Source organism: Mytilus edulis, chromosome 13, assembly GCF_963676685.1.
Source record: "Mytilus edulis chromosome 13, xbMytEdul2.2, whole genome shotgun sequence".
In the NCBI taxonomy this organism is placed as follows: Eukaryota; Metazoa; Mollusca; class Bivalvia; order Mytilida; family Mytilidae; genus Mytilus; species Mytilus edulis.
The window spans coordinates 66738011-66757106 of record NC_092356.1 but is presented as its reverse complement, the minus strand read 5'-3'; the positions used below and the strand labels follow the sequence as shown (position 1 = coordinate 66757106).

Below are 19096 nucleotides of genomic sequence, written 5' to 3'. Positions count from 1 at the left end.
TGAATCTTACAATCTTTATTGAAAAGTCTCTTAATTACGATTTCTACACAGGAATTGATGAGAGAATGAACTATAACATGCAGTTTGAAGGACATACTAATTATGCGTTATTACATTCAGTAAATAATATTGTTCGAAATGTTTATTTGTACAATTTTAAAGTTCGTTGTTGTCAGTTAGATACAACAGAGAAAAGAATTGAAACATTCAAAAACTGGCCGTATGAAAAGCATAAAATTTTGATATTTGCTGCAGCGGGGTTTATATACACTGCACATGTTATGCGTGAAATCAGAGTCTATATGGTAGTGCACCAAGAGACAATCGAGATAGGCTAATGAGACAACATGCTCAGTGGAGTAGTAATTGTTCTTTTTCTTAATATTCAGACTGATAGCTTAGTTTTAGATTTGTTGAAGCAAAAGTGTAAATCTCAGTCAGTATAGGACGTCAAAGCTTTATACAGTTTATATGCATGTGATGCAAAAATGACTTTAAGCAGCTAGAGAACTAGAGCTAATGACAATGCAGTAAAGGGGCATAACTTAAACATCAACGGGATAGTGCTAGCAGAAATTAGTTTCACTATTGTGTCGCCGACCGAACCTGATGTCGGAGTTGCATGTACCGAATGCAATTATATTAAATATAGATATAAAGACATATACGAACTCGAATCTTGTCATTTGATGTGGTCAGGAGAACAGTGTCGATTTCTTATCAGAACAAAAGGAATTGAAGCCATTCAAAAAATTCCGAGAAGATAATGACTTGAGAGTCCAATACAAATCGTCTGTCTCTTTCAAAACAATAATGATCAAGCGGAACCAGTAAGAATATTGATAAACAAATATTTTAGAATCACTAACAATACTGAAGTTTATGGTTAATAAAAAAGTTTATATACTACAAAACATATTTTAGATTGAAATTTTAACGTCATAGTTTACTGATGTTCAAATCACGTAAAATTGCTAATAAACACGGCCTAAGTCTGAGTTCTAGTGATGTTTATTTACAACCAGCATTAAAATAGATAAGTACTTGAGGAACTTCTACTCATACATGTGAACGCTAATAACTGAAATGACTTTAGATGCATCGCTTGATATTAAGACGGAAATAATAAAAATATCATATACAATGTAGGTGTTTTTGTTTCATTTAACATTTGCCGGATCCCATTGTAGTGGTTTTGTAATCAGTAGCGTCATTTCTTATTACGTTTCATTTTCCCCATTTGTCTGTAAGAAAAGCATTTATTCGACAGTAAATGATTTTTTCAAATGTCAAGGACAAAGTGAGGTTAATGAATAAAAAAAAAAAAAAATCAAAACAAATATTTTATATATATTTATATATTATTAACAACATAAAAAAACTGACAAATAATGTTAATACCATGTAATACACAACATTTGAACATGATCATAAACAGTAAAAGCAAAACATGATTAATGTAAAAGTTGACATAAAGTTTTAGTGTATATATATAAAAAATAGATACAAAAAAAAAGTGAATATTCATGTTGTCGAATTTTAAATTCAGAAATGGATACATTTTTAGGCATTTCATTTTTTCGCTAGCGAGCAGTGTTTGTTCAAGTTACTGAACATGCTTCAGCAGTAATATACCCACACTCTATCCTCATACGTTTTATTCAGAAATTACCTGACCGATATGCTATATTTACAAACTTCAATATTTAGATAACGGAATAGTCAAAAAGCCGATATTTTGTTGATTGTGTCCAATTCCGCTTGTGAGATGTTGTCTACGTGTATATCCTTATAGATTATCGCTGATCATCTCAACGAGATTGCTTTTATCGTTTGAGCCTGTACGGCGAAAGCGAGAAAAGCAATCGAGTTGAGATGACTATAGATAATCTGTTTATCGCTATTTTACCTATGACGACATTGTCAATTTTATGTCAATTTCATTAGCAACACCACGTGTTTCCTTAGTTTCTAGCAATAAATTTGCATCTCAAGCGAGTTACATGTTATGAAAAATTATCCATTGTTCATAAGCTTGCTTGTCTCACATTTAAACATCAGTAAACTACGGTTTCTAATATTAATCAATATTATTTGCCCAACTCATTGATCATATTTTACCACCATCTTTGACACATATCGTGATGTTCGTTAAGTTTCTATTGTTTCTGTACGTTGTTGTATGATTTGTCGAGCAATTAATGACAGATTTGTTAGATTTCAATTAAAATATAATTCACGATTTTGCCTAGGGAAATTCCACTCTATAACTGCAGTGCGTTGAATTTGTGAACATCACGTGAATGAGATCAATGTGACAAACATGAATTACAGCATTGGTGTTTTAATTTTGTGTCGAATAAAAAAAAATATACTATATATATATTTCCTGCACAAATGAGTTGTCTACTGATATGCATTAAATGAAAATACCCAAAAGCAGACAACCAATATGATATTGAACACATTGAGGCATGTTAAATTTGTTGAGATCAATTTGGAATGAACACACTAAATTATAATCCTGGTACCTTTGATAACTATTAGTTAGATTGATAAACGATTGAATCGAATATCTGACAAGTATGAACACTTTGAACTATTGACATTCGTTTTTCTCTGATCCAAACACACCACTGTCTAAACTATTTGGTCCACTAAGTTTCGGTTTTGTCTCTGATTTTCCACCATAGCTTTGGCAACTGTTATAAGTTCCTCTAATTTCGTGATTAAAATACTCTAAATCGCTGACAATGCTGTTATTACTTGTATTGCTACTGTCTAAAGCTGTAATTAAAGTAGATCTATTGTAATATTTCTATTGTATATGTTCAATTATTACTGCTGTCTTAAACTGTAAAGTAAGTAGATATATTGTAGTATTTCTGTTATGTATGTATTACAAATATATTAAGCAGTAGGGAGAGTATATCTATTGTAAAATTTCTGTTATATGTGTTTATAATTATTACTGTTGCCTAAAGCTGAAACAAAATTAAACCTATTGTATTATGTCTGTTATATATACCATTGTTTAAGCTGTAAGGAAAGTAGATCTATTGTAATATGTATGTTATATATGAATTACAAATATCTTAAGCTGTAGGAGGGAGAGTATATCTATTGTAAAATTTCTGTGAGTATAAGTATTACGACTGTCTTTAGCTGTAAGGAAAGGAGATGTATTGTAATATTTAGGGAATATATGAGCATGTTTTACTGTAAAGAAACTATATCCATTGTAAAATGTTTGGTTTTATTTATATTGTATAAGATGGAAAGAAATAATATCAGTCGTAATATTTCTGTCAAATGTGCATATGCGAAAAATCTGAAACAGAATTATTAGCTAGTAGACAATTATTATTCTTGAATTTGATTAAGCCATCTCAGTCCACAAAATTTACATTATTTAAGTTGTTATGGGATAAAAGCTAAACAATTTATTTTCATCTGGCAAAACACATGTTATAGTACTCATGTGCTAGTCAATAGGCATGCAAGTCTCTGCTTAAACGTTATGTCTCCTAGGTAGCACAATACAAAGGTTTCATAACTCCAACTCCCAAGTTTTAAAATGCTGTAACTTTCTTAATAATGCTTGAAAATTTAAAAGTGGTAGTTTTGGATAGCTAACAGATTACTCTTTCAAATTAATGCAATGTTAGTATTATGCAACAATTATGTAACCAATTATAATGTTAACTGTGTCGAAAATATTTTTCACAAAATTTCCGTTTTTAATTGAAATTAGCTTCTGCATAGGTATTCCAAGAAGGTTGATTTTATTAAATGTTGTTCCTTTGGCCAGTATCTTCAAATGGGTGTCTCAGATTTCAGGTAGAATGTATAGGACAAATTTTACACCTAATTAAACATTTCTTCTTTTATGTGGTTAGGATGTTTACACTAATTACAGATTTATGAGAGAATGGAATCCCATTGGGACAACTTGAGACACCCTTTTGAAGCCCATGATGTGTTGATTAAGATTTCGTTAAAATTTTCTGTATAGTTAAAGAAATGATAGAGCTAAATTCATTCAAGTGAACTGACCAAGATTTTGCCACTAATTACATAATAATTGATTACATAATGATTGCATAATAAAAATATTGCACTCATATGAAAGATTAATCTTTTATATATCTTTATATACCTCTTTTATTATTTTTATGCATTCATAAGAAAGTTACAGCATTTTAAAGGTTGGTGATTGGAAGTAAATAAATCTTTGTTACTTTGCTACCTTAATGTGAATGACACAGTATACCACAATGGACTTTTATTTCGTCTACTAAAATGTCAGTAAGTAAACCTATCTGACATCTTGCACATATAAAAAACGTACATATTGATAATGCCCCCTCTTTCTCTGCTCTGTCATATATATAGTTCCACATATTTTAGATTTGACAAACAATGATGCTGATATACAACTTGTAACACTGTTTGTAAGACACAAATGATGCCCTTCCCTGACCATATTAATCTCTTAGATGTGCTTAGTTTTAAATTTTAATGTGTTTGAGCATTTGATTTTGCAATTTGTAAAAGGACTTATCGTAATTATTTCCCTGGAATCCATATTTTGTTCTTGTGTTACTTTTTAATATTGAATTTGTGTGGATTATGAGTGATACCGAGTAATCATTATATACCTGATAAAAGAATTGCACTTGGTATTATGCGTGTTTAAATCATTACTGAGGATAAACACATACTTAAATGTTGATAAAAGAGCAATTTAAGATAGACACTTATGTACTGACATACATACCAGATTTATTCATTGGGATGTTCTCCCCAGACGCCAATGGATAGGACTTAGTCGTATCTACAAATATAGATTTTACTTGAATTTATGTTACTGATATTGAGAGTTATCATTCTTACTACGCATATATTGTGTCTTATTGGATATGTTCTACGGTGCACGCAATTACTTTGTGAGATTGCCAATCATAAACATAAGATCCCTACTCACATAGAGCTGATTAATTTCCATATGCACGGTTTTAACACATCTTAATTGTACATATCAGTTTACTGAAAAGTGTAGCGATTGGGATACCAAGTCGAATATGGTTGATTTAAGGTAGATCATGGGTATATATTTCCCCGAGATAGAGTTTCTTATTCTTAGCCAAAAAGAAGATATAACTGTGCTCTTTTTCAAAATATATTAAAAGGATGGGTGACCGTGTTATTTTTCAAGCTATAAGTAGTTGAAAATTGCCTAAATTTACTTAGAATGGTCATGAAAAACACATTTTTGTGCATAAAAAATATCTATGTGATAGAATTTTGAAATTAATTGTAAGAAAATAGGTTATATAATATGATTTAAGAAAATAAAAAGAAAAACTGGTGTAACCGAACTTGTTTCTTGCTACAAGTAAAAAAAAAAAAAAAAAAAATATCAGTTCTTTATAAATTTGTTACCAAAAGAGTTATCTCCCCTTAAATGACTTAGTTGATAAAATCGATTCTTAAACAAATGTTTGGTATTTGTTTAAATATTTTGAATAGTGCATTAAATAAAATTGCACATCAGTCTACAAATTTACAGATTTGGGCAAATAATTATACTGATAATTAACTGCAATAGTACAAACCAAGATGGCTGTATAACATGAATCTACATTAAGAACGAAACTCACTGATGAGTCTTGTGTAGACGAAACGCGCGTCTGGAGTACTAAATTATAATCCTGGTTCTTTTGATAACTATTTACACCACTGGGTCGATGCCACTGCTGGTGAACGTTTCGTCCCGAGAGTATCACCAGCCCAGTAGTCCGCACTTCGGTGTTGACATGAATATCAATTATGTGGTCATTTTTATGAATTTCCTGTTTACAAAACTTTGAATTTTTCGAAAAACTAAGGATTTTCTTGTCCCAGGAATAGATTACCTTAGCCGTATTTGGCACAATTTTTTGGAATTTAGGATCCTCAATACTCTTCAACTTTGTACTTGTTTGGCTTTATAACTATTTTGATATGAGCGTCACTGATGAGTCTTGTGTAGACGAAACGCGCGTCTGGCGTTCGAAATTATAATCCTGGTATTTTTGATAACTATTAACTTTGACTTCAATCAGTTCATCAAAGGGAAATATCCTGAATCTTATTCATGTCGATATACACCATTTCTATATAAATAAAACATAATAATTATCGGAAATTATCGAGTCAGTCTTCTTTATAATTGATTGCAAATCAAATTGACAAATATATATAAAAAAAACATGCAAAATATGGCGACCCTGATAGATAGTCTTTCAGTGTGACATAATAGATAACCAGGGATATACAAGTTATTTAGATCTTTGATCAGTATATAGTGACTAAATTCAGGAATCAGAAACATACCTGGAATGTTAACAGCAAAACTCTTCCTGGTTTTGGGAAATGAACTACAAGTATGAGGTTCTGTTTCTGTTACAACCGGACTTAGGGAGGATGAAAAACAAAAATCATCTTTAAAATGATTTCCCGTCGCAAAATCTTGGAACGGCTGCTCTTTCTTTGTTTTGTATGAGCAGTCATCATTGTGATGTTGGTCTATGTTTAAAGTATTCCGTTTGTTCTGACATCCTTCACATTTAGAAGCTATTTCGGTATGCGAACACAATTCATGTATCAATGGGTCACTGGTAGATATATTTTCATCACTTTCTTCGTGAAATCCCGATTCCGTTGAACCTGCATCAGTGAGAGCGGCATTCTGTGTGTCTCCATTTATAGCCTGTAGATTAGGATATAATCTGGTTTGTTTATCTGGTGGTAAAGCTGTTTGGATAATGACTGTTACATTATCTTCGTCGGTTGGAGTTCTTATTAGTGCTGCTGTCTGGGTATTATTTCTATTCTGTCTATTCTGTTGTTCCGTATTATCTGTAACCAATTTGAAACTCGATAAAGTCTCGAACTTCATACAGTTTTTTTTATTTGTTCACAAAATCTTTTGAAAGGGCGGTCAATAACCAAAAACGATCGCAAAAAGATAGAAAATGTTTAGAAATAAACTCATTATAGATATTAGTATTGTAATTTATTAATAGCGTCAGACGCTCTTTTCGTCTACAATAGACTCACAAGTATCGCTCGAATAAATAAAGTTTAAAAGACCAAATTATGGTCGAGGTTGAAGAGCATTGACAAATCAACTAAATGAACTATATTCCTATTTCAGGCTAAAATACTTATATTATATGAACAGATTTACAAGATTTGATCAAATAATAAAATCCATTGATAAGTTATAAATTCAAAATATTTTTGTCACCTGTTTTTCTGTACATATTTTGACTTAGATATAGGAAATTTACAAGGTCTGAGTATACGTCGTTATGTACGCAGATATGGCAGAAAGATCAAACAAATGCAATTTGGTGCAATTTATCAATAAGATGAAGTTGGGAACAAGTTACAATAGTATAATGTAGGATATATATAATAAATAAAGGCAACAGTAGTATACCGCTGTTCAAAACTCATAAATCCATGGACAAAAAACAAAATCGGGATAACAAACTAAAACCGAGGGAAACGCATTAAATATAAGAGGAGAACAACGACAATACACTAAAATGTAACACACATAGACAAAATCCCACGAGAATAACAAATATAACATATATATATAACATCAAAACCAAATACATGAATTTGGGATAGACAAGTACCAATTTATTGAAATGTACTTTTCTTATACAGCATAGTAGTCCTATGTGTTATATTTGTGTTATATACTTGTGAGTCTATAAACCTGTTAAAAGTTATGTCCATACATGTATAACAATAATAAGGAGATGTTACATGATTGCCAAAAGGATGTAAATGGCTTAAATTGTCACCAGAATTATTCAACCATCCTTTCCATTTGTCGGAACAATATCAAGCAAGTGACTAGGGGAAACTTGTAACTATCAATTTTCTATCTTATTTCTATAAATCAACCTTTATTTCATAGATCGCATTATAATGTAATACTTACCATGACTCCAGCAAATTCCAGCAAAACCAATCCCAGGCTTTCTTATACAATAAAAAGATATGGCCACCAAGAGGAACACAAATATAACACATAGGACTACTATGCTGTATAAGAAAAGTACATTTCAATAAACATAAACAGTAAAACGAATGAAAACAAGTTAATGTGTTTTGTAATATTTGTTTTATCACAATGTGTAAGCCTCGAATTTGTATAGCGTGTGTGATATCTATGTTCAGATTACACCATTTACGAACTACGTATAGGATAATACCAAACAGGTGAAAAGCAAATTTTAAGTATCAAAATCATATTTATGTAACCAAATGTATCACCACGACTAGAAGCGCAATCATGCATGACATTCTTGTGCACCGACGTTGGCCTTATTTCAGAGAGTTAGTGTTGCTCAACGTTTTGTTTCCATTTATGCTTTGCAACAGTATCGTATGTTTCGGTGGAAAAACTATGTCTTTGTTATAATAGCAGAAATTAAAACAACAAATATACCGAACTCTGACAAAGATTCAAAAGGAAATTGCCTCTAACAAAATCAAAAGCTTAAACACATCAACTATCAGATTGATGCATCACTACATCGTCCACCGTTATGCAACCAGGAGAGTGTTGTAAAACTCTTATGACTGATTGCCGTTTAAAAGTATATTTTGTAGGACAGTTTAAACCTTTATTTTTATTTTTATATATCCTTAGATGTGGATTATAAGTCTTTTATCATCTACTATATTTATTATTTACTCACACAGGTATAAGAATGTGGTCGTCATTGTTTTTACTTTTCATTAAATCTGAAAATAAGTTGGTTTGTAAATACTATAATGTACGATCACACAAAGAAAGTGGTTCAGGTACATTGGCACCGTAAAAAATCACATACATCTTTAGCCTAAATAAACGTATATAATTCAATACAAATAAGCATTCGTGTGTCAAAAGCACATCTATGTTTCAAAACTTCGAATTGTTCGAAGTACTAAGGATTTTCCTCACCAGTAATAACATTACTTTTCGCAATAATTCAATAATCTTCGACTTCGTACAATACATTTGTATTTGGCCGATTTAGCTTCTTTTTTATCGATGTGTCCTTTGTAGACGAAAGGAGCGTCTGGTGTACAAAATAATAAGCTTGTTGTCTTTGATGTGTTTAGTTGGTATTGTTTATGTTATTATAAATCATACATATCTTCCGACGAAATGAACAAAGAATAAATATTCTCATGAAACGTATGTTTCTCCTCATATAATATTTTTAAACTGACTTTGTAAATATCAGATTGCAATCAATTTGATACAATGCATTTTCAAAGTTAGACCGTTATATGTATTTATTTTGTTAGGAAAAACTGACAAAGGAATTATCCACAAGGCATCTAGTACTTCAATGTATGTATGCATGCAGAGACAACATTGTTGAATCTGGTCTTGCACTTTTACATTTCCTACTATCCTTCCATTTCATTTTTTTCCTTTCTGTTACGCTGCTATATAAGCTTAGATTAATAATTTAAAAAAGAAATATAACCTTTCAGGACAAAGCATCATTCTACATTTTCATTTGATTCAGAAAAACAAGTATACGTACATTGTGGGGAGATTGATGCATAAACAAGTGTTGATCTTTCTGATATCAGAGGTTGCTGTGTACTGTGAATTACTACAGAGGTTCTACAAAATATATCATAAAAAAGATAGAATTCAGAAATTAACGATAATGTTTTTGAAATCAAGTAAGAAAAAAATCACAGATTTGTACGTAAGTAAACATTTATGTCACGTTTAAACACTTATTCAGTTGCTGTTTTGTTTTCAGAGGAAAAAAAAGAACTTGCAATTATACATGGTAAAATGATTTGCAGATGTATTATGTACATGTTTTGTTGATGTGTCTATTTATAAATATGTACTATGTACATATTCGTTCGTTAGTTTGCTGTTTTATTTGTTTTTGATGTTCTGTACACAAATTGACGATAGTATTAACAAACAAATTAATTTCCCTAAAAAAATGATTATAATTAAAGCGTTCTGCGTGTTGATCGGTACAGTACAATGGACCACGTAGCTATCACATTTAAATGTGTGAAATAATTCTTCAATATTTATTGTAACCAAATATTTGAATGATAAATCAATAAAGATAAGGACATATAAATGGTTACAATACCTATTTGTCTTTACTTGTTGAGAAATAACTACAGACTGATTTCTAAAACAAGATACATAAAAGAATTAAATGCTGTTGATAAATGGAATTTCTTAAAGTTATATTTCCTTTTCTCAGGAGAGAAGCTTTAACTAAAAATAAGGTCTTAATTCCAAAATATATAATACACAATAGACCGAATTCTATTCATACTGAAAACACAGCACTTAATCCGAGAAAAAAAATAGGAGATAAAGAATCCCGTTGTTTTTGTAGAGGCATGATGTTAAGATACAAAGATAATGAAACTCTTCAGTCCATAAATGGATAACTTTTTGCTGGTTTGTGATCTATAGATTTAAAGGATAACTTTTTGCTGGTTTGTGATCTTCGTAAATTTTACGGACGCCATCACGAGTTGGTTGACCGTTATGGAATAACCGTTTCACAAATGATATCGGACATGTTCTTTACGTCGTAACTACAATCCCCTTCCCTTTCATGAATGTGACCTACCGAATTAGACTATTTACCGGATTTGTAATCACATAAGCAACACGACGGATGCCACGTGTGGAGCAGGATCTGCTTACCCCAAGTTTTTGGTGGGGTTCGTGTTGTTTATTCTTTAGTTTTCTATGCTGTGTCAGGTGTACTACTGTTTTTCTGTTTGTCTTTTTCGTTTTTAGCCATGGCGTTGTCAGTTTGTTTTAGATTTATGAGTTTGACTGTCCCTTTGGTATCTTTCGTCCCTCTTTTAGATTAAATGGATAACATTTTGCTGGTTTCAGATCTGTAGATTTAAGTTTTATTTGTAGTACATATGTATACTTATTATTTTATCGTTTTCACGTGGATTAATTTTTTTAAGGCACTGTCGGATTTCCAATTTCAAAATTGTGTTGTCATTTTGTAACCATGATTCTGTAAGGTTTTCTACGACATACACATTTCCTGTTTTCTTCTATTCGGCAACTGGTAACTAAATGAGGCTTAGCAATGCTTGGTATATTTTAACCTAAACATATACTGTTTCACTTATGGTATCAGATTCAGTTTGACAACAATACAAAACAATTCCATTATATTTACATCTTAATGTTTATGTTGGAGCAAGATTGGTAAACCTTTTGGAGCTCCTAAACTCATTAAAAATTGATCGTATCATGTATGAATTGTATGTCGTTGTTTCCTTATAAACTCAATTTAACTTACGGACAAATGCAAACATTATTATAAAACTATCAAAAATGGGGACATTGATAAAGTACATGGTAGTTTTGTCTTATATATTGCTTATTATTACTTGTAAAGAAAAGCTGAATATTATAAAACAAGTTGCAAAACAATGTACAGTGTTCGGTTTTGAAAAATTGAACACAAATTTATCATGTCATGTAATGTTGTCATTTTAGTGTTATCTTTAACATTGCCATAAAAGCGGGGGGTTGCCTACCCACAAAACTAGGTTCAACCCACATTTTTTTCTTAAAATATCCTGTACCAAGTTAGGGAAATGGCCATTGCTATATTATAGTTCGTTTCTGTGTGTGTTGCATTTTAGTGTTGTGTTTCTGTTGTGTCGTTGTTCTCCTGTTATATTCGATGTGTTTCCTTTCGTTTTAGTTTGTAACCTGGATTTTATTCCTCAATCGATTTATGAGTTACGGATAGCGGTATACTACTGTTGCCTTTATTAATCATCGTTGATCTTTCTATCCATTGTTTATGTCTGTAGTTCAAACTAATATTTCTTTGTTAACAACAATTCTTTTAGTAGTTTTTCTATCTTTTTAATAATGCCATCATTAATAAAAAGCTTAATGACAATCAATTGTTACATAACCTTCTCAATTTGACTTCTTTAAAATAATTTCTGCTCTATTGGTATGTAAGAAATAAAACTGAGTATCGATGGATAATAGGTACATTAACATTAACTTAAAATTCACCTTTTGCTGATCCTTCGACAAGGGCCACAACCAGTGTCATTTTTATAGGTGTTTGCAGGACATGGAACACATTCTGAAACGTCAACAATTATTTGAGTCTATTTCTATTTTTCATTCCTATGGTTTTGATAATTCATTCTTAGAAAGCTTTACTTTTATTTATTATCATACTAAACATTCGTCTATATTGTACAGAATCGTCTTGTAAATCCTTGATTGACAATTAGATTGATGAAGTATTATCTAACTTATATGTTAATTGCATTGTGAAAATAAATCCACACTTTACTCTGTAGTCGATAAAGAAAATGGTTGCTGCATAGTGGTAGTGAAGATGATTAGTAAGATAAGAAAAAATATTACAACAGAGATCAACAAAATAAATCTGACTTGTACAGTCGTTTTCCGCAGACAATTTCGCCTTTAAAGACCAAACATGACTAAAAGAATCAACAAATGAAATTGCTAGCAATCATGCTAAACACTTACTAAGAAAACTATACTTTTAACAACACGAATTACATCTAAACCAAGGGTGAGCTAACTTTGTAGTGTCATAACAGTAATTGTATGGCTCAGATAAACACGAGCTGCCACAATAACAAAAGGTGTGTACGTCAAACGCGTTTCGTCTACAAAAGAGGAATTGAAAATGTTAAAAAGGTCAAATAAAGTACGATAATGAAGAGCATTGAGGACCCACAATTCCGAACGGTTTTGCTAAGTACAGCTAAGGCAACTGTGTGTGTAATAACATTAAACACACGACGGGTGCCACATGTTGAGCAGGATCTGCTTACCCTTCCGGAGCACCTGGGATCACCCCCATTTTTTTGGTTGGGTTCGTGTTGCTTAGTCTTGTGTTATTTCTTGCATCTAATATTTGTCTGTTTGTCTTTTTCTTTGTTAGTCATGACATTCTAGTAATTTTAAGTTTATACATACCTCCTGAATCTGTCAAAGTTTTATCTATTCCACACCCATTTTTCATGGTACACAGACATGGGTCACCATAGTAACACAAATCGGTACGACATTTACATCCACTTAAATTGTCACAGAAAGGATTTTCATGTTTATGTCGGCTGTACGTTATATCTGTTGTAAATAAACACCAGACATTACATTAAAATTAAACAAGCTGTAAACCATCGTGGACGGATGCTTCTATTATGAGATAAGCGAAAAACAAATGGTTGCATACAAAATAGAGTCTATACACCATTTTTGAGTGTTGACTGTAATGTAAAAGATTTATGTTATCGTTTTTTCTTAATTTCTATTAAAACTTTTAAATGTTCATCAGAGAAAATATTTTTTCGTCTTAAAAGTAATCTCATTAAAAATCTTTATCTATTAGTTGTTTGAAGAAGTTAACGTTGATGATAGTCTCTACAATGACGATGTGTGACATAGGTTAAAATATTGTTTAGTTTGTCTGCAGGTGCATATGTTAGGGTTATTTCTGTAGTTGGATGTCGTTTATATATTCTGCACAGTCATGTGTTTTGAATTGTATGTCATTGCGTATTTATACATATACTTTAACTTATGCCAACATTATTATAAAACTATCATTGGCTGTAAATAAGGGGGACATCCATTAAGTACATGGTGATTTTGTCTGCCGATATCGCTTATTGTTATAATTACTTGTAAAGAAAATTTGAATATTATAAATCTCTTAGCTAACTAATATACAGTGTTTGATTTTGAATTTTGGAAAAATGTGTGATCTGAAATAGGTAATTTAGTTTAATTTGATGGTTTTTTTTATGGTTAATGTTTTGTAATGGTTTGTGACCCGGATTGTTTTTTTTCTATCGATTTATGAGTTTTGAACATCGGTATACGACTGTTGCCTTTATTTGTCTCTAATTACTGTTATTGTATGTTCCTTCTATACATGTGATACAATGATATTACAGTTTTGACATTGTTGTTGCTTCCGAAACCTACACCATACAACTTGTCACGGACTATACATTATTTTTGGACTGATTAAAAAGAGTTACTTTAATTATATGTCAAACAGGACATTTATTCACATATTGCACCTGATTAGGTCCGGTTTTAGTAACGTTAATTGTATGAACCCTTGATGAGTAAATTTGTCTTCAAACGATAGTTTTCGCGTTGGTTTTGATCTCTTCTATCGATCTTCTATTATTGTGTAAGGTTTAAAAAGCTCATATAGATACTAATTTGCGTATGTTTGTACATTTGGTTAACTCACAGGGTTGCTATGTCCGATTGGTTTGCCCACGAACCATAAAGTGCTTTTTATCAGAGCATAGTTTGGTTATTTTTTCATTAAATTTCATTTAAAAATAAGGAGATGTATGATTGCCGATGAGACAAATATCAACCAAAATTTCCGTATGTTTGTACATTTGTTCTACTCACAGGATTTTTTCAACGTAACATAAAGTGTTGATTTTTTCCGAGTATAGTTATCGTTACTTTTCGTTAAATTTCAATTAGAAATTAGGAGATGTATGATAACCGCCGAGACAACTATCAACCAAAGTTGAAATGGAGTAGTTGTAAGCAACTATAAGCAACATTATGACCTTTAATAATGAAAAAAAAAACCGTAATGTATAGGCGGTAATATATGTCTGTTAAGGAAGTTATAATTCTTTGACCTTTTTTGGCTACATTGTAACACTGATTACGTATCGTGTGCTCTACATAGTTAAACTGTTAACGTACCGTGAGCTCTACATAGTAACACTGATTACGTACCGTGTGCTCTACATAGTTACACTGTTTACATATGGTGAGCTCTACATAGTAACATTGTTTACGTACCATGAGCTCTACAAAGTAACACTGTTTATGCACCGTGAGCTAAACATAGTAACACTGCTTACGTTCCATGAGCTCTACATAGTAACACTGTTTACGTACCATGAGCTCTACAAAGTAGCACTCTTTATGCACCATGAGATAAACATAGTAACACTGCTTACGTTCCATGAGCTATACATAGTTACACTGTTTACGTACCATGAGCTCTACATAGTTACACTGTTGACGTACCGTGAGCTCTACATAGTAACACTGCTTAGGTTCTATGAGCTCTACATAGTACCACTGACTACTTACCGTACGCTCTACATAGTAACACTGTTTACGTACCATGAGCTCTACATAGTAACACTGCTTACGTACCATGAGCTCTACATAATATCACTCATTGCGTATCGTGAGCTCTACATAGTAACACTGTTTATGTACCGTGAACTCAACGTAGTAACAGTGATTACGTTCCGCGAGCTCTAAATAGTAACAATGATTATTTACCGTGAGCTCTACATAGTACAATGTTAACGTACCGTGAGCTCTACATAGTAACACTGCTCACGTACCGTGAGCTCTACATAGTAAACTGGCTACGTTTAATGAGCTCTACATAAAACACTGATTACTTAACGTGAGCTATACAAATTAACACTGTTTACATACCGTGAGCTGTACATATTTAAACTGTTTACATACCGTGAGCTCTACATAATATCACTCATTGCGTATCGTGAGCTCTACATAGTTACACTGTTTACGTACCGTAAGTTCTACATAGTTACACTGTCTACGTACCGTGAGTTTTACATAGTTCCACTGACTACTTACCGTAAGCTCTACATAGTAACACTGTTTACGTCCCATGAGCTCTACATAGTAACACTGCTTACGTACCATGAGCTCTACATAATATCACTCATTGCGTATCGTGAGCTCTACATAGTTACACTGTTTACGTACCATAAGTTCTACATAGTTACACTGTCTACGTACCGTGAGTTTTACATAGTTACACTGCTTACGTTCCATTGGCTCTTTAAATTAACACTGGTTACGTACCGTGAGCTCTACATAGAAACACTGCTTACGTTCCATGAACTCTATATAGTATCACTGTTTACGGACTGTGAGTTCTACATAGTAACACTGCTAACGTCCAATGAGCTCTACAAAGTAACACTGTTTACGTACCGCAAGCTCTCCAAAGTAACACTGTTTTCTTACCGTGATCTCTACGTTGTAACACTGATTACGTACCGTGAGTTCTACATAGTAACACTGTTTACGTCCCATGAGTTCCACAAGGTAACACTGTTTACGTGCCGTTAGCTCTACATAGTAATACTGTTTACGTAACCAAAGCTCTACAAGGTAACACTGTTTACGTACCGTGAGCGGTATAAAGTAACACTGTTAACGTACCATGAGCTCTACACAGTAACACTGTTTACTTACCATGAGCTCTACATAGTAACACTGTTTACTTACCATGAGCTCTACATATTAACACTGTTTACGTGCCATGATCTCTACATATTAACACTGTTCACGTACCATGAGCTTTACATATTAACACTGTTTACGTTCCGTTAGATCTATATAGTAACACTGTTTACGTTCCGTGAGTTCTACAAAGTAACACTGTTTACGTACAATGAGCTCTACATATTAACAATGTTTCCGTACCGTCAGCTCTACATAGTAACACTGTTTACGTACCGTGAGTTCTACAAAGTAACACTGTTTACGTGCCGTGAGTTATAAAAAGTAACACTGTTTACGTTCCGTGAGTTCTACATAGTAACACGGTTTACGTAACGTCAGCTCTACATAGTAACACTGTTTACGTACCGACAGTTCTACAAAGAAACACTGTTTACGTACCGTGAGCTCTACAAAGTTACACTGTTTACGTATCCTTGGGTTCTACATAGTAACACGGTTTACGTAACGTCAGCTCTACATAGTAACACTGTTTACGTACCGTGAACTCTACATATTAAAAATGTTTACGTACCGTCAGCTCTACAAAGTAACACTGTTTACGTACCGTGAACTCTACAAAGTAACACTGTTTACGTACCATGAGTTCTACATAGTAACACGGTTTACGTAACGTGAACTGTACATATTAACACTGTTTACGTACCGTCAGCTCTATATAGTTACATTTTCTACGTACCGTGAGCTCTAAAAAGTAGCACTGTTTACGTACGGTCAGCTCTTCATAGTAACCTAGTTTACGTACCATGAGCTCTCCATAGTAACACTGTTTACGAACCATATGCTCTACAAGGTAACACTGTTTTCGTACCATGAGCTCTACAAGGTAACACTGTTTACTTACCGTGAGCTCTCGTAGTAACACTGTTTACGTACCATGAGCTCTACAAATTAACACTGTTTACGTACCGTGAGCTCTACATAGTAACACTGTTTACGTACCGTCAATTCTACATAGTACAACTGTTTACGTAACGTGAGCTCTACATTGTACTACTGTGTACGTACCGTACCGTGAGCTCTACAAGGTAACAGTGTTTACGTACCGTGAGCTCTACATAGTAGAACTGTTTACGTACCGTGAGTTCCACAAGGTAACACTGTTTACGTACCGTTAACTCTACATAGTAATACTGTTTACGTAACCAGAGCTCTACAAGGTAACACTGTTTACGTACCGTGAGCGGTATAAAGTAACACTGTTAACGTACCGTGAGCTCTACATAGTAACTAAATAGTAACACTGTTTACGTACCATGAGCTCTACACAGTAAAACTGTTTACTTACTATGAGCTCTACATAGTAACACTGTTTACTTACCATGAGCTCTACATATCAACACTGTTTACGTGCCATGATCTCTACATATTAACACTGTTTACGTACCATGAGCTTTACATATTAACACTGTTAACGTACCATGTGCTCTACATATTAACACTGTTTACGTTCCGTTAGCTCTACATAGTAACACTGTTTACGTTCCGTGAGTTTTACAAAGTAACACTGTTTACGTACGATGAGCTCTAAATATAAACAATGTTTACGTACCGTCAGCTCTACATAGTAACACTGTTTACGTACCGTGAGTTCTACAAAGTAACACTGTTTACGTACAGTGAGTTCTAAAATGTAACACTGTTTATGTTCCGTGAGTTCTACATAGTAACACGGTTTACGTAACGTCAGCTCTACATAGTAACCCTGTTTACGTACCGTGAGTTCTACAAAGTAACACTGTTTACATACCGTGAGCTCTACAAAGTTACACTGTTTACGTACCGTGAGTTCTACATAGTAACACTGTTTACGTAACGTCAGCTCTACATAGTAACACTGTTTATGTACCTTGAACTCTACATATTAAAAATGTTTACGTACCGTCAGCTCTACATAGTAACACTGTTTACGTACCGTGAACTCTACAAAGTAACACTGTTTACGTACCGTGAGTTCTACATAGTAACACGGTTTACGTAACGTGAACTGTACATATTAGCACTGTTTACGTACCGTCAGCTCTATATAGTTACATTGTCTACGTACCGTGAGCTCTAAAAAGTAACTCTGTTTACGTACGGTCAGCTCTTCATAGTAACCTAGTTTACGTACCAGGAGCTCTCCATAGTAACACTGTTTACGAACCATATGCTCTACAAGGTAACACTGTTTTCGTACCATGAGCTCTACAAGGTAACACTGTTTACTTACCGTGAGCTCTCGTAGTAACACTGTTTACGTACCATGAGCTCTACAAATTAACACTGTTTACGTACCGTGAGCTCTACATAGTAACACTGTTTACGTACCGTCAATTCTACATAGTACAACTGTTTACGTAACGTGAGCTCTACATAGTACTACTGTGTACGTACCGTACCGTGAGTTCTACACGGTAACAGTGTTTACATACTGTGAGCTCTACATCGTAGTACTGTTTTCGTACCATGAGTTCTACAAAGTAACACTGTTTACGTACCGTGAGCTCTACAAAGTAACGTTATTTAGCTCTACATAGCAAAACTATTTACGTAACGTCAGCTCTACATAGTAACACTGTTTACGTACCGTGAACTCTACATATTAAAAATGTTTACGTACCGTCAGCTCTACATAGTAACACTGTTTACGTACTGTGAACTCTACAAAGTAATACTGTT

General features: G+C 33.0%; 1 protein-coding gene across 1 annotated transcript in view; it reads right to left on the bottom strand.

Annotated features, from left to right (window-relative positions):
• Positions 1 to 1327: 1327 nt before the first annotated feature.
• The window catches only part of LOC139500671 (uncharacterized), a 30937-nt gene continuing 13168 nt past the window's right edge, over positions 1328 to 19096 (bottom strand). The window contains exons 5-13 of the mRNA XM_071289460.1: positions 13070 to 13222; positions 12125 to 12197; positions 10194 to 10235; positions 9612 to 9694; positions 8769 to 8814; positions 8006 to 8109; positions 6379 to 6903; positions 4781 to 4837; positions 1328 to 2787 (exon numbers count right to left, since the gene is read on the bottom strand). Of these exons, the coding sequence (XP_071145561.1) occupies positions 2600 to 2787; positions 4781 to 4837; positions 6379 to 6903; positions 8006 to 8109; positions 8769 to 8814; positions 9612 to 9694; positions 10194 to 10235; positions 12125 to 12197; positions 13070 to 13222 (1271 nt within the window). The 3' untranslated portion in view covers positions 1328 to 2599. The remainder of the gene's footprint in view (positions 2788 to 4780; positions 4838 to 6378; positions 6904 to 8005; positions 8110 to 8768; positions 8815 to 9611; positions 9695 to 10193; positions 10236 to 12124; positions 12198 to 13069; positions 13223 to 19096) is intronic.